We start from the raw sequence: 27,623 nt of genomic DNA on the forward strand, positions 1-27,623 counted from the left end.
CAATCCCATCAATCCCACAGGGGGGAACCTAGTAACCACAATATTGCTCATGTGATTGTACATTAATACCAAAATAAAAAAGGTGGAGCACAACTCCTGCCTCCTTAAGTGACTTCCTGCACAGTATGGGGAGGAACACTGAGCTGAGGGTGGAAAAACCTGACAAACGTTGCCGGCCAGGCGGCGGAGGCTGACACCAACAGTGATAAATCAAAACATTGACACATGTACCCTTAATAACATGCGATGACAGTGGCACTTCACCTCTATGGTCTTCCAGTTTAATCATGAGAAAAACACACAATTCCAACTGAGGCACACTCTCCAAAATACCTGACCAGGACGTCTCAAAGCTGTCACGGCATCCGAAACAAGGAAAGCCTGAGAAACTGTCACAGCCGTTAGAAAAGAGCATAAAACCTAAATGTGATTTACTCCCACCAGGAGGTTTAAAACATTTTAACAGTAAGGTATTAACAAAAGGCCATGTAATGGAAGCTGCTCAGGCTGAGAGTCGGGGTGGGAATTGATAAGGGCCTGGCTATACCTGGTTGAGTTTTTTAAATGTACCAGTAAGAAAGATGTAACTGGCTTAGGCGACGTCCGGGAAAGAATGTGAACCCTGCAGTACTCAGCCAATGAGGAACCAGGGGAGGGACACACGCACCGAGGTAAATTACTGGGGCCAAACTCCCCAGGTGTGCCTGCCCACTAGACTCCCAATCCTGCCAGACCGTCATTAAAGCCTCGCTCCGCTCTCCTGTCTCCGTGTCCACTTAGTGAATTTGGACCAGTGAGTGGGTTTCTCACAGTGTGACCCATCAGTAAGTCTGAGTCTCCTAAGATGCATCCGTAATCCCTGAGTTTCTGTCCCTCTTTACGGCTACCCAGCCCAGGCCACCGTCGTCTGAGAGCCTCTGTCACCTCTCCAGGCTTGCCGTCCTGCCTCCTGCAACCTCGGCACAGCAGCCGCAGAGCTTGGAACCCTCCGCTAGTTCCCGTGGCAGCACTTGCCGTGCCGTGGCCTGGAGTCCAGACCGTGGCCCCAGCAGCCTCCTCTGGGTGGCCTTCCCTGGCCGTCCCCCTAACGCCATCGGCCACACCCTGGTCACTCCTTAGGATTTGAGCCCCTGCCTTATTTCCCTCCCGTCACCTTGTGGTGGACGCAAGGGCTGCCGACCCGGTAGCCGCTCATGCTTCCTCTTCTTTTCCCGCAGGAAGAATTTCCGCTTTCGTCAGGAGGCAGGAAACCTGAGCGAACATGCTGGTTTCCCCCGGTCCTGAGGAGACCTTGGATATGGGGATGACTGCGCCATATCGCTTCCCACTGCCAGGGATCAGTTTAGAAACAGCATGGGCCCCCGTCCTGACCAGTGGACCCGGAGGCATTCTTCTGGAGACCGTCACAAGCCTCCCCGCTCTTAAAGAGGGACACGAGGAGGGAGGGAGGAACGTGCTCTTTCCTGTGCCCTCTGGTGTGGACCTCGGGGCAGGAGGGGGTGATCCTCGTCCCCGCTGCGATCCGCATGCTGAGCTGGCCGCTGCTGGCAGACCCTGACTTCACCCCGGACACACTGGAACCCCCGTTCATGTCCTGACTGCTGGTCACCACGCTGCTGACTCTTCTGTCCTTATGGCCCAAAGCAGGAGCTAAAACCACTTTGCTTATTTATTCCTGCTGCTCTCCTGCTCCTAAAATGTGAGCTCCCTGAGGGGAGCACCTGTGTCCCTCCTGTGTCGCTGTGGGCCCACTGCATGGACTGGGTGCTGACACACACTGCAGTGGGCACCTCAGGGCCGGTTCCCGGAATGTATGGGGACCCGGCCCCTCCAGGGCGGACACTAAGCTCACTCGTTTCTGTGGCGCTGGTGACTGGCAAGAGCCCTAAAGCCTTTGTTGGCTCAACAGGCCAGAGAAGCCAGAAGACAGCTGCTTAAGAACACAATTTAATTAGATTTACAAATTGACTTGTACAAAAAAAAACTTAAGAATGTACAAAGTCATTATCATACTAGGGGCTAAATGCAGAGGGCACACTCTCCTAATGAGGAGTCTGACATGTTGGGAGATCCGGAGTTATTTTCCCACTGGGTGTCCACAACTCGGCCTTCTCTAACAGATGTAATGAAACCCCAAAATTGAGGCAAAGATTGGTGAGGACTCAGATCGAACATGTTTCCCCACACAAGGCTCTCTGCTCCGGAGAATAGAAGGGGAGAGACTATTGACCTAAAGAGAACAGAGCCTCTGGCACCAGCTGGCAAGGATGTCACAGTGTCCAATGATGGCAGCGCTCTGCGTGTTGATGGTCAATGCCCGCTGTGTTTGCAAGCTGGGCTGGTCAGTGGGGGGCAGGGGAGTGGGGGTGGAGGCAGAGGGATGCCCTGAACACCTCGGGAAGGCTGAAAGGAGAGGTGACAGGGCCCGAGGTCCTCATCCTGATGACTTGCTGCCTTGCCCCGGCTCACGGCCCAAATCACCCCTGCAAGGGGCCCATGTCAGCCCCCATCTCCCCTTCCTCCTCCTTCTCCTCCTCTTTCAGCTTAAAGGCCTTCGCTGGTCTCTCTGCCCTGACAGTTGGTTCCACGGGGTCCTGAAGCCGGTGCTGCCTCATGTGGGCATTTCGACTCTGGATCTTATCAAATACCCTGCAGAGTCAGCAGAGGACATGGGTCAGAGCAGGGGGAAGGTGGGCTGAGGGCCCACGGAGACAGAGGGCAGGCTGTGTGGGTGCATCCGGGGACAGGGCTGGTGCCCACCTCTCACATTCCCTGCAGGGAAAAGCGCCTTGGCCCTGGCCATGCCCCGGAGGCTCAGGGGTCCGCTTGGGACCAGCACTTGGGCTGGTGGCGATGACGCATTCTCCCCTGCAACTCTCCGTCTCTGTCTTCAACTCAGGGGTTGGACGGCGGCTGCGTCTCTTCTTAGCGCTGCAAGTGGCCTGCACAAGGGGCAGAAATGACATCAGGGTGCCGACCTTCCACCCTTCTGAGGGAGATGCTTTCCTCTGTAGGGGCCCCTTCCCCACCCTGACCTGGGTGATCAGCAGCTGTCCAGACCAGCACTGAACTCCAGTGAGACTCCTTGCCCCAGAATCCCCTACCTTTGTTTCTGTTGGGTCTGACTCGAACAGCTTCCTTTTGACCCCATTTTCCAGGCCTGGGGCCCGAACATAGGCAAACCTGGTCTTTTTTTTCCAGGTGTAGTAATACTCTACACACTGGGCCACCGATTTTGTCTGGACCTGGTGAAAGATAACAGCAGCGGGCTTTGGGCACTGCCCCACACGCCCCCTCGCCGTGGGGCTAGGCACTTCCTGAAAGCTCTCCTGGAATGTCTCTCCCCTTGGGCTTGGCACGCCCCTGGGCTACAAGGAGCACAGAAGCACAGAGTCCTGCTGCTGATAAGGGGCTCAGGGTGACGCCACTGTAGCCAGCACCGTCCAAGCTCTGCATGCTCTCTGAGCCCCAAGTCAATCCCGGGAGGCCTTCCCTACAGGAAGGTGTACACGAGGGCTCCCTACACAGGCGCTCACTGTGACGTCAGGCCTAATGGCTATGCATTTACCAGCTGGGACTCCCTGCAGCAGGCTGCCCTCATCAGCAGAGACCACAAAGCCTTTGCAACAGCTAGGCAGCGCCCTGCAGCACAGAGATAAGGGGCCCACGAGAGTAGGAGGGGGTTTTGAGGGCACAGTTGGATCCTCGGGCATTCAGACCCCACTGTGTGCTCTCCCACCACTAAGAATTGACCCCATTAATAATAACTTCTGTAAAAACAAAACGGAACAGGAAAGTTTAATTGCTCTAGGAAGATGATTTCTCAGGAAAATTTAATTGGCCAGTTAAGATATGGGCTCACTTCAGAAAATACTTTCTCCATGTGAAATTTTTTCAGCTCTGTGTATCTTCAAAGACTAGGAGCCAAAGTAGTAAATCCTCTGCCTAAGAAATATCACTCAGTTAGAAGAAAAAAAAAGAAGTTGGACTTCTGCTTCCAAACAAGATGGAGTAACAGGAGCTACACTGACCTTCCCATTCAAAACAATGAGAAGAAACACTCAAAATGTCTGAAATAATGTTTGGTAAGATGCTAGGCAAGCCAAGAACAAGTCTTTCTGAGAGACAGAAAATAAGCCCCCGCTGTCCCTACACACTACACCCTGGGAGAGTTTCCAGGCTGTGGCCCGGGGAGAGGGGTCCGGGCAGAGCCAGGTGGGCTTCCTGAGCTGAGATGGGAGGGAGGATTCCTGGGGAACAAGGCGGTGAGAGTTCACAGGACAAGGCAGGACAGGGAAGAGCTGCTCAGAGGAAAATTCCAGAGATCTGGGGGGCGCTCCCCTCCAGCGTTCAGCACCGCGCTGACCAGCGTGGGCATATGAGGTGCCCAAAACTGGGTAAAGAACCGCTTGGAAGAAGTAGATGAAAAGGCACCTCACACAGGGCCAGGAACAGCACCTGGTTCCCACCCGCTGGGGTGCGAAAAAACTCATAGTTCATGGGACATTGATAGAGAAATTCGGAGGCTTTTGCGTCCGTAATGAGGAATAATTAGCCTTAGACAAAAATGGCCCAATTTAAACAAATCCAAAACCAGAGCCCAAAAGGAACAAGTTGTTTTCAAGTAACCATGTATCAGAACAAAGTTCCAGAATACTTACTAAGAATACAACAATATCCAGCCCTCAACAAGCTATCATCCACAATGCCGGGAATCCACTGAAAAATTACCAGGCATAGAAAGCAGGAAAATATGACATATAATGGGAAAAAATCCATCCATCAAAATCAACCCAGAATGGACACAGATGTTAGTATTAGCGGGAAAGGGCACTAAGAGTCATTATAATTGTACATTATATGTTGAAACAGTTAAATAGAGACATGGGACACTAATGAGACCCAAAAAGAACTCCTAGAGATTAAAATTACAGTGTCTGAGATGAAAACTACACTGCAGATTAGATACTGCAGAGAAAGGATTACTGAACTTGGAAATACAGCAATAAAAATCATCCAAAATAAAACACACAGAGAAAAAGAGACTCAGTCAAAATGAAAAGAGCATCAGTGACTCCCGGACAGCTGCAGGAAGCCCAGCGCCCACTAAGTGGAGCCCTCAAAGCAGAAGGGGGGATGCAAGAAATGTTTGAAGAAACAAGGCTGAATTTCCCCAAATGTAAGGAAAACTATAAGCCCACAGACACAAGAAGCTCAACAAACTGCAAGCACAAGAAAGAAAAATGAAGAAAGCACACCAAAGCCCATCATAATAAAATTGCTCAAAGCCAGTGACAAAGAGAAATTCTGACAAATATCCAGCCAGTAAAAAAAAGACATGTTATATGCAGAGGACCAAAGACACAGAAATCTGGAGATTTCTCATGAAAAATAATAAAAGCCAGAAGAAAGTAAATTACCTCTTTAAATTACAGGGAAAAGACCTGTCAAGCTAGAATTCCACACTTAACAAAGATATCTTTCAGAAATGAAGGCCAAATAAAGGTTCTTTTTTAGCTATACAAAAGCTGGAAAAATTCATAATTGGCAAATCTGCACTTTAAGAAATGTTAAGTGACTTACATTTATTTCCTTCTGGAAAATGATACCAGATGGAAATATGCATCTACATAAAGGAATGCGGAGCAGTGAAAATGTAAGTACATGGGCGACTATATAAGACATCTCATTATTTAAAGCTCTCTATAAATAATTGACCACTTAAGCAAAAATATCAACAATGTATAGTGGGGTTTACAACATATGTAAAATGAAATGCATAACAACAATTGTATAAAGGCCAGGAGGAGAAATGTAAGTACGCTACTGGAAGGCTGTCATTCTGCACATGAAATGTTATCAAGTCACTGGAAGGGAGACTGGGGTGAGTTAGTGATGCAGACTATTAACCCTAAAGCATCCACCAAAATAATAAAATACAGTTATAGCCAATAAGCTGACAATGGAGATAAAACAGAATCCTACAATTTACTACATTAATTTTTTCTGCCAAAAGAAGGCAGAAAAAGTGGAAAGGGGAAACAAACAACAGACGGGACAAATAGAAAACAAATAGCAAGATGATGGACTTAAACCTAACCATTCAATAACAACATTAAATGTGAATGTTCTAAACACCCTAATTTAAAAGGCTGAATATTTAATGGGAAATAAAAAAGCAACACCGAACACATGATATTTATAAGAACACACATTAGCTGTAAAGGCTAAATAGTTTAAAAGTGAGATGCAGAAAAATGATATAGCATGCTGGCACCCATTTTTAAGAAAGCTGGAGAGGTTGGATAGACTAATATCAGAAAAAAGTAGATTTCAGAGCAAATAGTACTTCCAGAGATAAAGTAAATAATTTCATAATGATATAAGGGTCAATTAATCAAGAAGACATAAGAATCCTAAAATTTCATATGTCTACATCAGGGCTTCAAAATGTATGAAGCAAAAAATTATAGAACTGTGGGGAAAAATAGACCCACAGTTATAGGAAAACATTTCAATATCCCATTCTCAACAATTGCTGAAACAATTAGACAGTAAAGGGGTGGAAGACCTAAACCACACTCTGAGCCACAACGAATTCTCACTTATAGAGCTCCACTCACCCACAGCAGGTACACCACCTTCAAGTGTACGAAGAACATTTACCAAGAGGTAAACCATGTTCTGGACTATAAAAAGGGTCAATAAATTTAAAAGGATTCAAGTCATGCAAAGTATTTCTCTGGTCACAATGGCATTAACTGAAAAATCAGTTAACTGAAGAACTATGCAAAATCCTCAAACATTTGGAGACTAACACACTTCTAAATATTCATACTTCAAAAAAGAAATCAAAAGGGAGATGAAAAGGTATTTTGAATTGAATAAAAATGAAAACCCAAAATAAGAAAACTTATCAAAGAAGTACTTTGAGGGAAACTTACAGCACTACAAACCCATGTTTGGGAAGAAGAAAGGTCTCAAATCAATGAGCTCAGCTTCCATTTTCAGAAACTAGTAAAAGAAGAGCAATTTAAACACAAAGCAAACAGAAGAAATTGCAGAATAAATAAACCAAATAGAGAAAAACCAGGAAGCCAAAACTGGTTTTTTGAGAAAATCAGTAAAATTGATAAGTCTTTAGTCAGATCAGAATAAAAAGATATATTACTGATACCAGGAATGAGAGAGGGGCTATCACTATAGTCTATAAATCCAAAAAGGAGAATATAAGAATATAATAAACAACTTTTGCTAATACATCAGACAACTTAGAGGAAATGTACAAAAGTCCTTGAAAGATAAAAACTACCAAGGTTCACTCAAAAGGACATTGATAACCTGAGTAGCCATATATCTATTAAATAAGTTGAATTTGTACTTCAAAACCTCCCCACAAAGAAAGCTGCAGGCCCAAATATTTAAGGAAGGAAGAAGTAATCCAATTCTAAACAAACTCTTCCCCCAAAAAACTGAAGTGGAGGGAACACTCCTGAACTCATTCTACAAGGTCAGCACTACCCCCATCCCAAAGCCAGACAAACGCACCGCAGGAGAGACAGCGACAGGCCAGTGCCCACCATGGACACGGGGGGGGGAAATTCCAGAGACAGTTTTGACAAATAGAATCCAACAATATATATAAAAAGAACACATACATACACAGCCAACTGCTATCTGACACCGTACAAAGGCAGCTGAGTGGAGAAAATATGGCCTCTTCAACAAAAGGCACTGGAACAACTAAACATCCACAGGAAAAGATGGAACTGCAATCCATACCATGCCCTACATACAAAAACTAACCCCGAAAGGACCATGCATCTAAATGTAAAGCCTAAAGCTATAAGGCTTCTAGAAGACATAGAGGAAAAACTCTGTGACTTTGGGTTAGGCAAAGATTTCTTAGATACAACACCAAAATCATGGTCCATGAAAGAAAAAGTAATCAATAGAATTTAATTAAAATTTAAAACTTTCTTCAAAAGACACTGTTAAAAGACTAAAAAGCTACAGATTGGGAGAAAATACTTGCAAAGCATATATCTGGATAAAAGACTTGTGCCCAGAACAAATAATGAACTCCTACAACTCAATAAAAACACAAACATCCCAGTGAAAACAAAGGCAAAGAAGCAAACAGACACCAAAGAAGGCTCACAGATAGCAAACAAGCACATGAAAAGTTGTTCAGAAACATTAGTCAGGGGGAAACGCGGTGAGATACCTCTGCATACTCATTAGAATGGCTACGATTAAAAAACCGACCATATCAAGTGCTGGAGATGTTGTGGAGCAACTGGAACTCTTGTACCTCCCGGTGGGAATGTGAAATGGTACAGCCCCTTTGGTTAAGTTTGGCACTTTCTTGAAAAGTTAAATGTACACCTACCATGTGAGCCACTCATTCCTTTCCTAAGTATTTGCTGCCCTCCCCCCCCACCTACAGTACTTGTTCATGTAGAGATTTGAATGTGAATATTCACAGAAGCTTTATTTATAATTGCAGATAACTTGGAAACCCCACAGATGTCCATCAATAGGTGAATGATTAAATGAACTGTGTTACATCCACACAATGGAATACTCTTCAGCAAGAAAAAGGGTCCACACAATAACATGGATGAACGTCAAAACAATGATGCTGAGTGTAAGAAGTCACACAAGGCAGACAAGCAGTGCACATGCTGCAGGACAGATAGAAAACTCTGGAAAATGCAAACTAATTTGGAGTGACAGAAAGAAGATAAGGAGGTGATTATGGAGGGATAGGGGTGGTAGGAAAAAGGGATTTACCAAGGGGACAGGAGGAAACTTTTGGGGGTGATGAATGTGTTTCTTATCTTGACTATGGTGATGGTTTTGCAGGTATAAATATGTCAAAACATGAAATAGTACATTTTTTGTTACGTGCAGTTTTGTGTATATCAAGTTAAAAGAACAAAAAACATCATCAGACATTAAGTGTAGTATGATTGCATCCTTTCCTAAATACATGTGTATATGCACGTAAGATCTGTACGGGGAAATGCCTGAGGTGCCCAGCCAAAGTCAGAGGTCATCATTCAGAAGCGGGATGATGGGGATAGGTGTGGAGGGCTTTGAGCACATGATGGCATTTCTGTACTGTCTGGCGTTGTTCACATCAGTGGCCTTTTTAAATTACCAACTGTTTACAGTGTGAACAGCGTGTAACCCCGATAGGCCCTCCAGCTCTAGCTCAGCTCAGCGGTGTGAGTCGAGGCCTTGTCTACACCAGCCCACCCACGTATACCTTACCATCTTGTGTATCAAGTGGAAGTTCTTTTTGTGAGCCTGGAATGCCTTATTAAACAGAACCTTCTCCTGGGAGGTCCAGACGTCAGAACCTATCAGAGAAACAGGAGGAAAAAGGACAGTTCTGCAGCCGCAGCCATGGCGGAATGCAGCCTGCCCTTTTTAAAGCTGTCATTACCAAGTACCAAGTATGTGCCAAGAATTCTGTTTTGTCTCATACAATCCTTAGAAAAACCTCAGCAGGTTGGGACCAATACTATCCCCACGTTACAGATGCAGTAACAAGGCTTCCATTGGTTAACAGACTTGCCAATGGGAGGCAGGGACCCCCAGTTGCCTGACTCCTAGGTTGGGGTGCTCAGCCACTGAATCTGAGCCCGCCTTCACGGCTCCTTGGCCAAGGGATCCCCTTCCTGGCTGGGAACAGCCCCTGAGGGAACCACTGTACTGGAAGGGGGAAGGGAGGACCCAGCCAGGAGAGACAGGCACCCACTGATGTCCCCTGGAGAGGAGAGGCCCTTCTGGAAAGGCAGGAGAAGGAGGGCCCCAAGAGCACACCCAGGGGCACAAGCAGGGCCTGCCGCCGAGACCGACTGGCTCCCGGGTAGTAGCCGGGCACACCCACTCCCGCAGCCTTGCTCCAGTACCTGCGTAGTGGTAGTCAGCCAGCGGGTGAGTTGGCGGCTTCTGGGGTCCTCCGTGTATCAGGGTCTCTAGGGCCACCTGGAGCAGGAAGGAAAGCGGGCTACTTTCTGAGGGAGGGAAGGTGAGGTGGAGGCCTGCCTTCATCCTTACATTCATTTGAGAAACACAGGCCTCCCTAAAGCCTCCCTCACTCCAGGGCTACTCAGCGTGTGGTGGGGCCGTGGACTGGCCACGGCCTGCAAACTGCATGTGGACGTACCGGCTCTGTCGCTACGCATACTGAGTGCAGCTGGGGTTTTTCTAATAGTAGGGTTTTCTTGATGAATGAAGCAGTGTGCAGATTTACTCTTGTGCCAGCTCTTTCCTTCGTCAAGGACTGGCATTTGTAGGAGCCCTGGCTGTGCCATGCCCTAGTTTATTTTCTTCATAGAACTAATCACTAACAACTTTTAAAAACAGATTTCCCTTTGACTGTCCTAAATTTAAAATGCAAGCCCCACGGAGAAGGATTTTGTCTCGCTCAACAGTGTCAACCCGATCGGGACTGGCCACGGAACCTGCAGGGCCCAGTGCAAAATGAAATTGCAGGCTTTTTGAAAATTTGTTAATTTCAAAAATGGTAGAAGCAGAGCATTAGACCGAGGGGGGTCCCAAAGCCAGCCCTGCCCCAGGGCCACAACACTCATGAGGGCAAACACACATGTGCTGGTTACTCTGCTGAGCACCCACTATGTGGCAGCCACTGCCTTGCAACTTGAGGAAAAGTACAGTTGCCAATACTGACTCCTGGGGCCCTAACTTGGGTGACATGACCCCCATTTCCACTACTCAGAGTTGGACTTTTCATTTTCTAAACTTCAGGATTGTGAAGCGGGTCCTTGGAGGAAGCAGATATTTTCGTTGCATCAGGGGTTTTCGTACATGGGATTTTAATCAAAAAGGTAAAGCTCCATCGATAAACCAGATCAGTGCAGGACCTGAGTCAGTCTACTGGGCTCCACTCCCCCTGCCCCTGCGATCTCGGAGGAACCTGGTGCTCTGCAGCTGCCCCAGGTAAATAACTAACTGGGCCACATCTGCACGTTTGCCCTACAACTGACGACATCAACCCCACAGCCACTGGGGAGAAGGATGGGTGGTCTTTCTTTAGTTTTCATGAGCTGCAAAGCCTGCAGAGGGCACATTACATGCACCAGATCCCCAGCCTCAGGAGAGCAGGGGCTTCCCAGGGACCCGCCAAGCCCGCCTCTGCCTCCAGCTCACCGGGACATCGCCCTGGGCCTCGTGCAGGCAGTGCAGAGCGAGCTCCAGGTTGGTGCCCCCTCCTGGCATTGCGCTGGAGGCCATCTTGCAGAGCTCAGTCACTGTGCACAGCAAACGTCCCCAGAAGAGTGTGAGAGAGGGAGACACAGGGAGTCAGTGAATGCCGGGAGGAGACGTCCCCAAGAGCACAGAGAGGGGCTCCTTGTCCCTGTCTCCCTCACAGCTCCCTGAAAAGCAGGCAAAGGGAAGGACAGGGAGGAAGGGCAGAAACCCTGCTCCTGGCACCTGCTCAGGATGACCTGGCTGGTTACTGCATGAGGAGAATGGGGGGCGGGAGGAGACGTCCTGGTCCCGCAGCCGGCTACCCCACCCAGGGATACTGCCTCCTGGTTCAGGTGAGAACTGGGAGGAGGAACACCTTAGAGATGAGGGAAAGAGGGGTACCCTTGGGAATTTGGCCCCCATGTTTCAGCCACCTCTATCCTGTTTTTCTGGAGTGCCCATCACATCGTCCGATGGCTTCCAGACCAGAGAAGCTCCTTGTTCACCGGTCTCGGCTGGGGGGCGCTCCTGCAGCTCCGGGATCTCGGCCTGAAACTCGCGTCCTATCCTGATGCGTCTGAAATGAGGCCACACACGAGACATACACATGTGACTAAGATGGGAAATAAGACGGAGATGTGTGACGTGCCCTGCTCTCAGGCCACAACCCTGCTCTGTTGAAACCTCTATCATCTCCCAGATGCATCTGGGGAGTATTTGTAACCCCTCACAGACATGGACAAGTGTTCTAGATACCGTCCAGCTACACCCCCATTCCTCCAATTTTCTTTATCACCAGGCTGCTGGCCTCAGGTGCCCCTCTTGGGGTCCAGGACAGGGGAGGTGTATGCTGATGCCTGGCATGCTTCTACATCCATGGCCACATCCCTCTAGTCACATTCCATGGACATTCCAAGTCTCACACATGCCATCACCAATTTTACCTAGAACCTCAGGGGCCTGGGCACTTGTCGCAGTGGGCCCAAATATGGGCTGCCCAGATAGAAGGAATATTGGAGGAACTTCGCACATACACCCAGAGAAATCTACCACTTCTCTCCCACAGAGAAGCTAACCCCCCTGTGAGGAAGGAGCTCTGGGGGAACACAAGGAGGGTAAAAATATCCCCAATTTGGAAGGACCCCCAGGTTCTAAGTCTGTTCCAACTCACGGTCTAATGCTGGGCTTGGTGTCATCCTCGATTGCACAGATGCCAGAAGAGTCATCCACTTGATCTAGAAAACACACAACAGAAACCTTCCAGAACACTGACTGGAAGTGACGCAGGGGCCCCTTCTGTCTGCCTTTGTACAGCAGCTGAAAGTAGGGTTTCTCAGCTTGCAAGGTTGGGAGGTGTAACCAGGGACACAGAGAGTCCCTCTCCTCCCAGCTCTCATGCCTAAAGAACTAAAGGAAGGTACAATGAAAAAAGCTCATCAAAGAGAGAATACTATTAAGAGGTAGAAATTGTGTTTTTATTAAAGAACCAAATGGAAATCTTGGAGTTAAGAACAATAACCAAAATGGTGGTTTGAGCTGGCAGAAGTAACCAGCAGCCAACTTAAAGCTAGATCCATGGAGATTATGGATTTTGAAGAACACAGAGAAAAATAAATGAATGAAGGACAACGAAGAGCCTCAGAGAAATGTGGGGCACCAATAAGTGCAGCAACACGTGTAATGGAAATACAAGGAGTAGAGAACAGAACAGAAAAATATTTAAAGTATTTAATGGCAGAAAATGTGCAAAATGAGATGAAAAAACAATACATACATCCAAGAAACCCTACAAACTCCAAGTAGCATAAACACAAAGAGCTCTCCATCTGGGCACATCATAGGCAAAATACTGAAAGCCAAAGATAAAGATCTTGAAAGCAAAAAGAGAAAAATAACGTGACCTACATGCACACTATAGTAAGATTAACAGCTGACTTTTCATCGAACATGATAGCAGTTGGAAGGCAGTGGGACAACATGAACTCATTGCTGGAAGTAAAAACTCAACCAAGAATCTTATCTCCAGCAAATTACCTTTCAAAAATGAAGGTGAAGAAAGACATCCTTAGGTAAATAAAAACTGAGGAAACTTGTTGCTAGCAGACCTGTCTTACAAGGAATATTAAAGGGAGGGAATTATTCAGCCATGAAAAGAAATGAAGTTCTGATATATACAACATGGGTGAAACCCTAAGTTTTCATGCTAACTGGAAGAAAACACAAAGAAGCACACATTGTATGATTCCCACTTATATGAAATGTCCAGAAGAGCAGAGCCTACAGGACAGAAAGTAGATTTGTGGTTACCTACGGCTGGGGACAGGGTCGGGAGGGGAGGGACAAGAGTGACTGCTGAGTAGAGGGCTCCCTTGGGATATGATGAAAATACCCGAAAATTGATGGTAGCAACGATTGCACACACAGGTCTGTGAAATACCAACTACCACTGTATACTTTATTTTAAGGGGATGAATTGTATGACATGTGAATTACATCTCCACAATGAAAATAAATATTACAGGAAGTTCTTCAGACTGAAAGAGAAAATGACATGAGATAGTAATCTGAATCCAAACAAACAAAAAACACTGGTAAATGTACTTATATAGGTAATTATTAAAGTCAGTATAATTGCATATTTTTTCTCTTTTCTTAATTGACCTAAAAAGTAATTGAATAAAACACTACTGTTATGGGCCTGTAATTTATAAACACACACACACATATATATATATATATACACACACACACACACACACACACACACATACATATATGACAACAACAGTACAACAAAGGGGAGATGCATTGGAGTAAAGAAATAGCCCTCCATACAGTAACTCAAATCCACAGGAATAAATGAAGAGATGAGAAATGGTAATGAAAAATGTTATATAACAAACTGTATAAATAATGCTTGCATTCCCTTATTCTCTCACTTTTTGTTACATAAAACAAAATTGTATAAGAATTGATGTATTGCTGGGTTTATATACACACACACTCATATACACATACATATATAAAGTACATATATGAATAATTAGAGCCAGAGGGTTCGGAAGAAAGAGAGCTGCAGAGGAGTAATGTTTCCGCATTTCACTGCAGGTGACGGGAAAGCCAGGGAGGAAGGGCAGAAACCCTGCTCCTGGCACCTGCTCAGGATGGCCTGGCTGGTTACTGCATGAGGATAACGGGGGGTGGGAGGAGACGGCCTGGTCCCACAGCCGGGTGCCCCACCCAGGGATACTGCTTCCTGGTCCAGGTGAGGACTGGGAGGAGGAACTCCTTGGAGATCAGGGAAGAGGGGGTACCCTTGCGAACTTGCGCCCCATGTTTCAGCCACCTCTATCCTGTGTTTCTGGATGGCCCATCACATCGTCCGATGGCTTCCAGACCAGAGAAGCTCCATGTTCACCGGTCTCGACTGGAGGGCGCTCCTGGAGCTCTGGGATCTCAGCCTGAAACTTCTTTCCTATCCTGATGCGCCTGAAATGAGGCCACACACGAGACATACACATGTGACCAAGATGCGAAATAAGACAGAGATGTGTGATGTGCCCTGCTCTCAGGCCACAGCCCTGCTCTGTGGAAACCTCTGTCATCTCCCAGATGCATCTGCTGAGTATTCGTCACCCCAGACAGACATGGACAAGAATTCTAGGTACTGTCCAGCTATATCCCCTTCCTCCAATTTTATCACCAGGTTTCTCCCTCAGGTACCCCTCTAGGGGTCCAGGACAGGGGAGGTGTATGCTGATGCCTGGCATGCTTCTACATCCATGGCCATATCTCTCTAGTCACATTCCATGGATACTCAAGCCTCACATGTGCCATCACCAATTCTACCTATAACCCCAGGGTCCTGGGCATTTGTCCCCGTGGGCCCAACTATGGGATGCCCAGATAGAAGGAATATTGGTTGAACTTCCCACATACACCCAGAGAAATCTACCACTTTTCTCCCAGAGAGGAAGGAACTCTGGGGGAACACAAGAAGGGTAAAAATATCCCCACTTTTGTAGGACCCCCAGGTTCCAAGTCTGCTCTAACTCACATTCGAATGCAGGGCTTGGTGTTATCCTTGATAACATGGCTGCCAGAAGAGTCATCCACTTGATCTAGAAAACACGAAACAGAAAGCTTCAAGAAGACTGAGTGGAAGAGATGCAGTGTCCCCTTGTACCTGCTTTTGTAGAGCAGCTGAAAGTAGGGTTTCCAAGCTTGCAAGGTCGGAAGCTCCCTCAGAACACTTACAATAGAACTCCTGTATGATCCAGCAGCCCCACTTGTCGGCATTGACCCAAAAGGTTGGAAATCAGGCTCTCAAAGAGACACCTGCACTCTCATGTTCACTGCAACGTGATTCGCAATAGCTAAGATGTGGAAACAACCAAGATGCCCAATGACATATGAATGGGTAAAAAAATGTGTGGTTTATACATACAATGGATCCCTACTTAGCATTGAAAAAAGGAAATTTTGCAGTATGCAACAACATGGATGAACCCCTTGAGAACATTAAATGAAATAAGCCAGTCACAGAAAGAGAAATACTGCATGAATGCACTTAACATGTATTATCTAAAACAGTCAAATCCATATAACCAAAGGGTGGAATGGTGGTGGCCAGGGTTAGTGTCACGGGAAATGGGGAGTTACTAACCAAGGAATGTAAGGTCTTGGTTAAGCAAGATGAATAAACTCTAGAGATCTGCTGTACAGCACTCCCAACAATACTATACTGAACACTTAAAAGATTTGTTAGAGGGTAGGTCTTATGTTCACTCTTCTTGTCACAACAAAAATTGTTCAAAAGATCATGTGGAAGAGGACTAGGACTTCTGAAAATACAAAGAGTAAAGCAACAAATTAAGAGGTAAAAATTATTTTAAAAGCAGTTAAAGTCTCTAGAAGTTATCCTAAAGGTATGCAGCATTTTAAGACATATTCATTCAGGAAAACTGAGTAAATGTGGGTAAGAATAGTGAGTTTGTGGCATCTGAGCCATGACTTGTTCCCTTACCTACCAACCCCGTGCACTGTGTATCAGAAGCGCTACTTGGAGGGCTCTACTCCAGGGAGGTGCAGCCAGGGACACAGGGGGTCCCTCTCCTCCCAGCTCTCATGCCTAAAGAACTAAAGGAAGGTACAATGAAAAATGCTTATCAAAGAGAGAATACTATTAAGAAGTAGAAATTGTTTTAAAAAAAAAAAGAATCAAATGGAAATTTTTGAGTTAAGAAAGGACAATAACCAAAATGTAGATTTGAGCTGGCAGAAGTAACCAGCAGCCAACTTAAAGATAGATTCATGGAGATTACGGATTTTGAAGAACAGAGAGAAAAATAAATGAATGAAAGAAAACAAAGGGCCACAGAGAAATGTGGGGCATCAATAAGGGTAGCAACAGGTGTAATGGGAATACAAGGGGGAGTGGAGAAAGGAACAGAAAAATATTTACAGTATTTAATGGCAGAAAATGTGCAAAATGTGACAAAAAAACAATGCATACATCCAAGAAACTCTATAAACTCCAAGTAGCATAAACACAAAGAGCTCTTCATCTGGGCACATCATAGGCAAAATACTGAAAGCCAAAGAGAAAGACCTTGGAATCAAAAAAGTAAAATAACATGATATAGATGTACACCCCAGTAAGATTAACAGCTGACTTCTCATTGAAAATGATAGCAGTTGGAAGGCAGTGGGACAACATCATCTCATTGCTGGAAGTAAAAACTGTTAACCAAGAATCTTATATCCAGCAAATTACCTTTCAAGAATGAAGATGAAAAAAGATATCCTTAGGTCAATAAAAACCAAGGAAACTTGTTGTTAGCAGACCTGTCTTATAAGGAACATTAAAGGTAGAGAATTATTCAGCCATGCATGAAAAGAAATGAAGTTCTGATATACACAACATGGATGAAACCCTAAGTTTTTATGCTAACTGAAAGAAGATACAAAGAAGCACACATCATATGATTTCCACTTGTATGAAATGTCCACAGGAGCCGAGCCTACAGGACAGAACGTAGATTCGTGGTTACCTACGGCTGGGGACTGGGTTGGGAGGGGAAGGACAAGAGTGACTGCTGAGTACAGGGCTTCTTTGGGACATGACGAAAATATCTGGAAACTGATGGTAGCAACAGTTGCACAGCTCTGAGAATGTACCCACCACTGCTGTATTGTGTACTTTAAAGGGATGAATTGTATGACATGTGAATTACACCTCCACAATGAAAATAAATACTACAGGAAGTTTCAGGCTGAAAGAAAAAAATACATTAGATAGTAACCTGAATCCAAACAAATACAAAACACTGGTAAATCTACTGATGTAGGTAATTATAAAAGGCAGTATAATTGCATATTTTTTCTTTTCTTGACTTAAAAAGTAAGTGCATGAAACATTAGTGTTATAGGCCTGTAATTTATAAACATATATATGACAACAACAGCACAACAGAGGGGCGATGCATTGGAGTAGAGAAATAACACTCCATACCATAACTCCAATCCACAGAAATAAATAAATGAAGAGACGAGAAAGGATAACTAAAAATGTTACATAACAAATTGTATACATAATGCTTGCTTTCCTTTATTCTCTCAGTTTTTGTTACATAATACAAAAGAGTATAATGTAAGAACTAAACAATGTATTGCTGGATTTATATGTATATACACACACACACATACAGAAAATAAAATATATATATAAAGTATTTATATACATAATAAGAGAAAAAGGGTTAGGAGAAATAGAGCTGCATAGGAGTAATGTGTCTATATTTCACTGTAAGTTATTATACATCTGAACAGATTCTGATAACGTTAAGATGTAGTTTTAAGTCCTAGAGCAACCACTAAGGAAAGACTAAGAAAAAAATGAAAAACTAAAGGAATTAAAATGTTACAGTAGAAAACACTTAATACAAAAGAAAGCCAGAATAGAGGAACAGAAGGAGAAAAAGGCAAGGTACATACAATCAAAAGCATAATGGCAAATGTAAACCTCCCTATAACAATGTAACATTAAGTGACACTGGATTGAATAAACCAATCAAAATGCAGAGTTCGTCAGATTAGATAAAAAATATATGATCCAACTAATATAATCTATAGAAGACATGGTTTATTTGAAAAAAACACAAGCAGGTTGAAAATATAAGTACAGAAAAAAATATACCAAGTAAACAACCATAAAAGAAGCAGAATGGTACTAATGTTAGGCTAATTAGCCTATAAAAAAAACTAGAGATAATGATAAAATTAATGCAGTGATGATAAAGAACACTGTAGTCACTTCTTGGAAAAAACAATCACACCATCAGGAAGATATGACAATTATAAGCATATATGCACCTAAAAACAGTCCAAAAATACATGAAGCAGAAACTGACACAATTGAGTATCAAATAAACAATTCAAAACAATAGTTGGAGATTTCAGTACTTGCCGTAATGGATAGGACAACCACACAGAATAAAACAAGACAGAAACATTTTTGGTGCATTCCACCCAACATCAGTAGAATATATTCTTAAGCGCACATGGGATATTCTTCAGAACAGAACATATTCTAGCCATAAAACATGTCTCAATACATTTAAAAGGAACAACATAATACAAAGCATGTTCTCTGACTACAATACAATTACATTATAAATCAAAAGGAGACAATTTGGAAAATTCACAAATATGTGGAAATAAAACAACACACTCCTCAATAATCCATGTATATAAGAAGAAATCAAAAGAGAAATTAGGGAATACTTTGAGATAAATGGAAAGAAGAATATAACATACTAAAACTTATGGAATGTGGCTAAAGCAATGTTCTGAGGGAACATATAGTTGTAACTGCCTGTATTAAAAACTAAGAAAAATCTAAAATCACTAAGGTCAGTTGATTTTCCACAAAGGTGCCACACCAGCTCAATGGGGGGAAGAATAATCTCTTTAACAAACGGTGCTGGAACAACTGATATCCACATGCAAAGGAATGAATTTAGACTCTGACCTCACATAATATATAAAAGTTAACTTAAAATCGATCAAAGACCTAAATGTAAGAGCTAAAATTATAAAACTCTTTGAAGAGAAAGGAGTAAAAGTCAGCATAATTACATATTTCTTCTCTTTTCTTAACTGACTTAAAAAAAGCAATTGTGACTTTTAGTCAGGCAAAGCTGCAGATACAACACCAAAAGCACAAGTGACAAAAAATTAAAACTCTTGTATAGCAAATACCATAAATAAAATGAAAAGATAAGGCATAAAACAGGAGAGACTTTCCAAATCATGTATCTAATAAGGGGCTTGCATCCACAATATGTAAGGAGCTCTTACAACTCAGTAATACAAAGATAATAACTCAATTTTAAAAAGGGGCAAAGGATCTAAACAGACATTTCTTCTGAGAAAATACACAAATGGACAAGCACATCGGAAGGTATCAACATCATTACCATAGGAGAAATGCACATCAAAACCACAATAAGATATTTTATGCACACTAGGAGAGTTATAATTTATGAAGAATCACTAACAAGGATGTGGAAAATTGGAACTTGCATGTAATGTGCATCGTAATTTATTACCATGGCTCAGCCATTTTGGAAAATAGTCTGGCATTAAACCATTAAACATAGTTACCCTATGACCCAGCAATTCCACTCCTAGGCATAAACTCAAGAGAAATGAAAGCCTTTGTCCAACAAAAACTTGTATGTGAATGTTCATAACAGCATTATTCATGATAATTAAAAGATGGAAATAGCTCAAATACTCATCAGGTATAAATCGTTAAATGTTGTGTATCCACACAATGGAATAATATTCAGCCATAAAAAGGATTGAAGCACTGTATATGCTGTAACATGGATGAACTTTGAAAACATTATGCTAAATGAACAAACTAAACGCCAAATGTCACATACTGTATGATTCCAATTACATGCAATGTCCAGAGCAGGTGCGTCCATGATGATTAGAGATGATCAGTGGTTGCCCAGGGCTGGGGAGATGGGGGCTGTGGGGGGGGGGGTGACTGCAAATGTACAGTGCTGCTTCTGGGGTGATGAAATTGCTCTAAAATTACATGGTGCGATGGATGCACAAGTCTATGAATTTACTAAAAAACACTGTATTTTAAATGGGTGATTCATATGGTATGTGAATTATGTACCAATAAAACTGCTAACAAAATTATTCAAGAGGACAGGCAGAAGGGTGGTCAGGCTACATGGCCTCCATATTTTCCTTCTGCCTGTAAAATTCTCAGCACCTAGAAGGCTGCTGGTTCCACATCGTCCTGGGATACCTCTGAGCAGCCATGGGACCCCCAGGCTGGACACAGCCGAAGGCCAGAGAGAACGCCTGGATCAAATGCTACATGTCGAGTTGCATCTGCCCATAGCAGGCCTGCCGTGTGATGGTCAGAGATGACAGGCCTGAGCCTCACTCACCAAGCTTGCTGCCGATAACTCTGTCAGAATCATCCTGAGTGGACATGGAACAGTGTTTAAATACAGCCCAGACCCCTCCCGGATGGGGCTCAGCACCAGGGGCGGCATATCGGGAGAGCACTGGAACGATCCCTGCAGGGAGTGGTCCACCGGGAGCACCGGAGACCACGGGCAGTGCTGGTGGCCTCCTTCGGGGCCCGGCTCCCCAAAGGCAGAAGGAGCGGGAGGCAGGAGCGATGCCTTGGGCCGCAGGCACTTTCTCCGCTTTCTGGGCTGGCTACTCTCCTCCCCATCTCTGTCTTGTCCCTGGAGAAGAGAATTCAAAGCCACAGGGGGTGACTTGAGGCCACGTGTGCACAGTTCAGTCTTCAAGGGGGCGCACGGATAGGCAAGGGCACTGCCCATGGAGCCAGAGGGAAACATAACACCCAACACCCCTGTCGGAGCCGGCCTCAGCAAGGGAGCCGAGCGGGGCCACCACGCCCGAGCCAGACCCCAGACTCTCGGCATGGACGTGTGGTGTGGGAAGCTTCCTCATGTGCCCCGCCCCCAGGGAGAGGCCCTGATACAAAGGGTTTCGGAGATGTATGAGGCCAGCGTCAACTTGTTAAAATGACCGGCACTTAGAGATGGGGCCGGAGATGCAGTGCAACAGCACCACAAGATGAAAAATGACCGCAGCTCCATGAGATGGACAAGGGGATCTATGCACCCTGTCGCCTGGCCTGGAGGGGGCTTCTCCAGGTGGGACCCTCCAGTCCAGGCTGCAATGGCTGATCCCATGAACTTACATCTCTTACCCACCTCCACACAATCTCCCCTCTTTCTACCAGTCTTACTGCTCCTCATCCTCCAGGTCTCAGCTCTAACCACCTCCAGAAAGTCCTCCTTGACCTCCTCAGGCGGGGTCTCTGGGGTCCCCTCAGTCCCTTTGCTCCCCCTCCCAGCCCAGCCCAGTTGAGACCTCACTGTCTGGCATGGGTCCATCTACTCACCTGGACTGGCAGCCCCAGGACGCCAGGCTGGGGCCGTCCCTGTCACCATGGTCTCCTCAGCACTGCCTCCACAGGGCCGGCATGGAAGGTGGATGAATGAACGCGCAAGACAAGCTGTTCTGGAGAGATTTTTTGTGGCACTTGGTTTGGGCTCTGCCCATGGCTTCCACTGGCAGGTTGTGCAGGAAGCAGTGGGAAGTGGACCGACCAGTACCCACCTTGGCTATGCTCCCGGGGGCTGGCTCACTGGGCCCACAGGCTCCGATGCAGGAGTCCCCAGAGGAGCTATGCTCATGCCGTCGAGGGTTTCCAGGCTCCTGGGGGGCTCTGTGCCTCCACCTCCGGCCTCAGCACCTGTCTCAGAGGCTTGAAAAACTCCATGCCGGACACCCACACACCGACAGAGAAGAGATGGTAGCCTACGAGGAACCATAGGCAAGCGGCAGAGGGGACGCTCCAGGCTCAAGCGCCAGCCCGCCCTCCCCGGAGCAGCGCAGCCAGACTCCTGGTCACTGCCCAGGCTTCCCCAGGAGGACGCCTCCATCCTGAGACAATGACACCCAGCCACTGACTCCCTCCCCCAAAGCCTGTGAGCGCCTTGCGAACACAGAACCTACTGCACGCGCGCCTTCACCTGTTGGTCCTGCTTCCTTCGAGGTGACAGCCACTTGTCGCTGTGAAAACAAATATGGCTGGTCAGCCCTTTCTCTGTATAAAATATCTGGCTGCAATTCTTGCAGACATACGTGCTCCTTGGCTCTGCCCAGTCTGCAGGGCCTCCATTTTGCTGGTTACTGTGGACAGACACGGCAGGGGGAAGAACGGGGGAAGGGGACTCCACCCATTTTTTTCTTTTTTTTCTTTTAAGTCTGATCCACTGACAACTCTCGATGAATCCCCAGAAATGGAGACGATACCCCCTTCCTTCATGGCCTGGCGGGCACCTCTTCAGGGCTGAAGCATCCAGAGCTCACTCGCCCAAGGCCAGCACATAAAAGCCCCCAGAGGACTCCCGAGGGGTTGAGCCCCCAGGCCCGGCAGGGAGGGGCTTCTGAACTTACCATCCGCCTGCCGTGCTCTCCTCCTTCACTGGATCGGGGAGCCGGTAGGTATTTCCACCCTGAGGATGAAAACACATCTGAGCCAACATATCAAAAATGAGGCAGATGCAAGGACTAAAACTACAAAGTGCCAAGAAGAAAACACAGGTGTGACTCTGTGACCTTGGATTAGGCCATGCTCTCTTGGATGACACAGAAAGAGAACAAACTGGACTTATCAAAACTGAAAACTTCTCTGCATCAAGGGACACCATCAAGAAAGTAAGATCACACAGAATGGGAGAGTCATTACACGTTATACATCTCATAAGGGCCTTGTATGTACAGCTCAACAAAACTCAAATAACCCAGTTCAAACACGCACAAAGGATATGAACAGACACCAAACCAAAGACACATGAATGGCTGATAAGCACATGAAAAGATGCTCAGCACCACCAGCCATTAGAGCCTCGTGAGTCAGACCATGATGAGGTAGCACCTCACATCCACTAGAATGGCTATGGTAAAAAAAAAAATTGGACAATAGCAAGTGCTGATGAGGCTGTGGAGAAATCGGAGCCCTCATCCCCCGAGGATGGGGATGTGAAATAGCACAACTGCTTTGGAAAAGCCTGGCAGCTTCTCAGATGGTTAAACACAGAGCTACCCCATGAACTAATAATTCCACTCCTAGGTAATTTCCAAGAGAAATGAAAATGTATGTCCCCACAAAAACTTGTACAAATGCTCACAGAAGCACTATTCACAATGGCCAAGTGGAAACAACCCAAATGGCGATCAACTGATGAATAAATAAACAAAATGTGATGTATCCACACAATGGAGTATTACTCAGCCATAAAAAGGAGCGAAGCCTGGCTTATGCTACAACATGAATGAACTTTGAAAACATTATGCTGAGTGGAAGAAGGCAGACATGAAAGGCCACAGTGTATGATTTCAATTATATGAAATGTCCAGAGTAGGCAAATCCATAGAGACAGAGGTAGATTCATGGTGCCAGGGGCTGGGAGGTTATGGGGAGACCTGGGGGGGACAACTAAGGGTATGGGGTTAATTTCTGGGGTGATGAAAATGTTCTGGAAAAAGTGGTAATGGTGCACAACCTTCTTGAGTATACTTAAAGTCACCAGATGGTGTGATTTAAAATGGTTAGATGGCACACGAATATTAAAGCTGTTTAAAAAAATAGAGGATGCAGCTGTTGGGTGCTAGACCTGAGCACGTCGCAAAGAGAAGCGGCTGACCGCCTGGCGCCCAGGTCCTCGTGGCCACCACCTGCGCCGGAACCAGGCTAATGCTGCACAAGTGCTGACACATGTGGGCACCCCTGCCCCACAGCCAGAGATGGCATCTCATGCAGGAATACTGAGGGGGAAGGAACTCTCCCTTTATATCCTCTGGAGAATTTGAGGGGCAAACCCAGAAGGAAGAGATGGGCAAAAGGAGGGCAAGCAGAAAAAACTCAGTGAGGGAAGGTGACACAGGGCGTCCCAGCGACTTGCAAAGCCTTCATCCTGGCTTTTCTGTGGGTGAGGTTGGTGGGGGGGCCACGATCTCCCTGAACCTTCACGTCCCCTCTGTAAAACTGGGTCTGAGGACGCACGGGCACTAAGTAAAATGCCTGGATGACTCAAATTCAGAAACAAGTGATGAGTGAGACTCTCATCTCACAGCATAAAGTCAGGTACCTGGATCCTGTTGGATATCGTCAGCTTGGACTTTGAGTCCTGTGGGGGGTCCACCGAAGGCACAGCGTCCTGCCAGCTCTCCAGGGTGGGCGGCAGCTGGGGTGGCCGCTCCGACTCAGCTGGGTGTGGACCACCATTCTCTCCTTCCCTGGAGTGAATGGCTGTGAACCCAGCGGCGGGCTCCTTCCACAGGGGGTGACACTCCTTGGGAACATCAGTGCCCAGGGTCACTGGGGCCGCTGGCGTGCAGGGGTAGGGCCCCAGTGAGGGTGGGGAGGGACAGGCTGTGTTTTTCCCTTCCCCGTCATCTGAAGCCCCAACCAGGACCGGGCCGGGAGAAGAGATCTCCTGGTGGACTGTGCTGCTCACAATAGAGCGCAGGGGCTCTCGGTTGGGCAAAAGGGGGCCCGGGGTCCTGGCTTCTGGAGGCACCAGGGATCGCAGGCCACCCGCAGCAGGCTGGTCGGCCACCTCGTAGGCAGGAGAGGAGTCCCCACAGGCTTCTTCCTTGGGGGGGGCCTCCTTCAGGATGCAAAAGCCGTGCTGGTCCTCGTAGTGCCGGCGCAGGGAGCGGTCATCACAGTAGCTCTTGCTGCAGCCCTGCTCCATGCATGCAAAGGGCTTGGTCTGCTGGTGGGTGAGCAGGTGCCTAGTCCTGGAGTCACACATGAGAAGGGAGTCAGAGGTCACTGGGGCTCAGCCTCCCACTGCAGGGTCCCGAGCCTGACTCCCCCCACAGTGCTCCCAAGGGGGAGTGGAGCTCAGAACCACAGTTCAGAACCTGCACTCAGCCCCGGCTACAGTCAAAGCATCTGGAAGGGGTGCCCTTCTCCCTCACCATTAAGCAAACCCCTTATCTGAGAGAAAAATCAACAGAAGCCAGGCCAGAGTTCCCCAGAATGGGTTCCCCAGGAACACCAGCCCTCCACAGTTGCTCCCTGAGGACGTGGGCTCAGCTGGCAAGTCCGTTCTTATAAAACACCATTTGCTTCTTGGAGGTTCACGGGAGCAAATTTAAAAGCCACATAGCAGGTAGATAGATAGAGGGTCATCTATGTAACTTGCCATGTCTCTGAAACATAGTTGCCCACAGAACTGTTTTTTGAAATAGCCCCTCTTTGCACCCTTAAGAACCAAAGTTTTGTAGAATACATTTGAGGAAAAGCTCATTTCGGGAGGATCCTGCCTTTATCAAAGGAGTCCTTCCCCTACCATAGAATTCCTACAAGGAGACAGCTGCCTGAAATCCCCCACAGGAAAAAATACAATTTACAGATGTGCTACCAGAACTTTCTAGAAAACAGCCAAATGTGCCTCCTATAATATAAATGAATACAAATATGCACAATGATTATGTCATACTCATATCTACATTAATAACTATAAACAGATGAGAAAATCACCCTCTGCACTCCAAGCAGCCCTAGTCTGGACAGTCCTAATAATACTGCACATGGGACGTGTCTGATAAATGACAAAGCCCTTCCCTAAAGGTCAGCCCCAGCCTCCATCGGAGGAGAGTGGGAGAGACCCAATCTCCAGCTCCCCTGTTAACTGGTCTGTGACATGAGCAAATCGTGGCCCTTCCCTGGGGGGCTTGGTGAGAGGATGAGTCGGAAGGTGGGTCAGTCAAAGCCCTGTGGGACGGCCAGGACCATATAAAATGCAATGGACTCTAGCTCCATCCATGTTGTTGCAAATGGTAGGGATAAGGGGGTGGTGGGGGAAGAAAGGGGGCATTACGATTAGCATGTATAATGTGGGGGACATGGGGTGGGCTGTACAGCACAGAGAAGACAAGTAGTGATTCTACAGCATCTTACTATGCTGATGGACAGTGACTGTAATGGGGTTTCTGGGGGGGACTTGGTGAAGGGGGGAGACTCGTAAACAATGTTCTTCATGTAATTGTAGATTAATGATAACAACAACAACAAAAAAAGCAATGGACTGCTGTCTCCCACTTGCCAGTCTCTTGGTTTGAGAAAGTCTGTCTGTCCTTCCTCACTAGCAGGAAAAGCTTATCATTTACCAGACATTAAGAACAAAAGGAATTCTGCTTCAGACTCTTTTATTGGGCTTTCTTTTTAAAATCGAGTTAAAAATAATAATAATAATAAGTTAAAAAAGACAAGAGTCTCTCATGCCCTGTGGAGTCCAGGTACATGTTCCTCATATAAACACGGGCTGGTTCTCCTCAGGTACCCACCACTGTCTCCAAACATTTCTCTATAAAGTTAACCCGACTCCCTCCATGACAACATTGCCTCGGGACGTCCTGTCTGCAAATCAAGGCAGTGATTTTCTCATTGGTAGACTTTGGGGGCTTGGAAGGGTGACCTGTTCAGGGCAGTGCCAGACCTGTCCCCAGACATGGAGTTCTTGTGTAAGCACCGGTCACAGGGACCCAACACCAACAGGGTGTGTCGGGCTCATCTGGGAGGTGATGAGAATGACCTAGGAACATGCCCCCCGACCCCAGGCCCCTGCACAGACGTTGGTGACCAGACTCCTACATACAGGTGGTCCTTGCGCTTAAAGGCCTTGCTGCAGATTCCGCAAACGTGTTTCCGTTCCTGGCTGTGCGTGAGGTAGTGCTTGCTCCGGGAGCTGGTGCTGCTGAACACCTTCCCGCAGACGCTGCAGTCCAGAAGCAGCTTCTGAGGCGAAGTGTGATGCTGCTCTTCTTTCCCTGCGCTCCCGGAGGTGGCCCTGCCTCCTTCGTCAGCCTCTCCAGGCACCTGAAGCACGGCCAGCCTCAGGTCTAAACAAACAGGAGAAAGCCACGTTAGAGACACCCGGGGACATGGAAGAGCTCGGCTAAAGCGCTCCCCGACTCTCAGAACCGCAGTAGACGCGGGAAGAGAGGCCCGGGAACCCTTTCTCCATCTCCAGCACCTTAATTCACAGAGAGAACAAGGCCTAGATTGGGCAGTGGGGAGAGTAAGGACCCTGGCCCGGCCACGCTGCAGGACGGCGCCCAGTCAGAGGCCACACTCAGGACAGTTGTGGCCTGGAAGGCTTCTAAAGACTAGGGTGCTGTGGCGGCAGGGGCTTTATGACACCATTTATCTGGGACTCCGCAGAGGTGGGATCCAAGAATCCAACAGGCCAGCTTGTGGGGGGCGGAGGGGCTCAGCTTCAGGAGCCAGAGTGCTCAGCGTCTGA

At 46.6% G+C, this 27,623-nt stretch overlaps 1 protein-coding gene across 1 annotated transcript in view; it reads right to left on the reverse strand.

Moving 5' to 3' along the window:
• Positions 1 to 19: 19 nt before the first annotated feature.
• Positions 20 to 27,623, reverse strand: part of LOC140847145 (zinc finger protein 541-like) — a 30,200-nt gene continuing 2,596 nt past the window's right edge. Inside the window, exons 2-18 of the mRNA XM_073226396.1 lie at positions 26,976 to 27,219; positions 24,825 to 25,110; positions 24,456 to 24,659; positions 22,762 to 22,820; positions 22,318 to 22,374; positions 21,701 to 21,762; positions 20,706 to 20,837; positions 15,284 to 15,347; positions 14,604 to 14,715; positions 12,398 to 12,633; positions 11,661 to 11,803; positions 11,185 to 11,285; positions 9,924 to 9,999; positions 9,280 to 9,368; positions 3,105 to 3,245; positions 2,761 to 2,942; positions 20 to 2,649 (exon numbers count right to left, since the gene is read on the reverse strand). Of these exons, the coding sequence (XP_073082497.1) occupies positions 2,478 to 2,649; positions 2,761 to 2,942; positions 3,105 to 3,245; positions 9,280 to 9,368; positions 9,924 to 9,999; positions 11,185 to 11,285; positions 11,661 to 11,803; positions 12,398 to 12,633; positions 14,604 to 14,715; positions 15,284 to 15,347; positions 20,706 to 20,837; positions 21,701 to 21,762; positions 22,318 to 22,374; positions 22,762 to 22,820; positions 24,456 to 24,659; positions 24,825 to 25,110; positions 26,976 to 27,219 (2,360 nt within the window). The 3' untranslated portion in view covers positions 20 to 2,477. The remainder of the gene's footprint in view (positions 2,650 to 2,760; positions 2,943 to 3,104; positions 3,246 to 9,279; positions 9,369 to 9,923; positions 10,000 to 11,184; positions 11,286 to 11,660; positions 11,804 to 12,397; positions 12,634 to 14,603; positions 14,716 to 15,283; positions 15,348 to 20,705; positions 20,838 to 21,700; positions 21,763 to 22,317; positions 22,375 to 22,761; positions 22,821 to 24,455; positions 24,660 to 24,824; positions 25,111 to 26,975; positions 27,220 to 27,623) is intronic.

The sequence above is a fragment of the Manis javanica genome, chromosome 17 (assembly GCF_040802235.1).
Source record: "Manis javanica isolate MJ-LG chromosome 17, MJ_LKY, whole genome shotgun sequence".
NCBI lineage: Eukaryota > Metazoa > Chordata > Mammalia > Pholidota > Manidae > Manis > Manis javanica.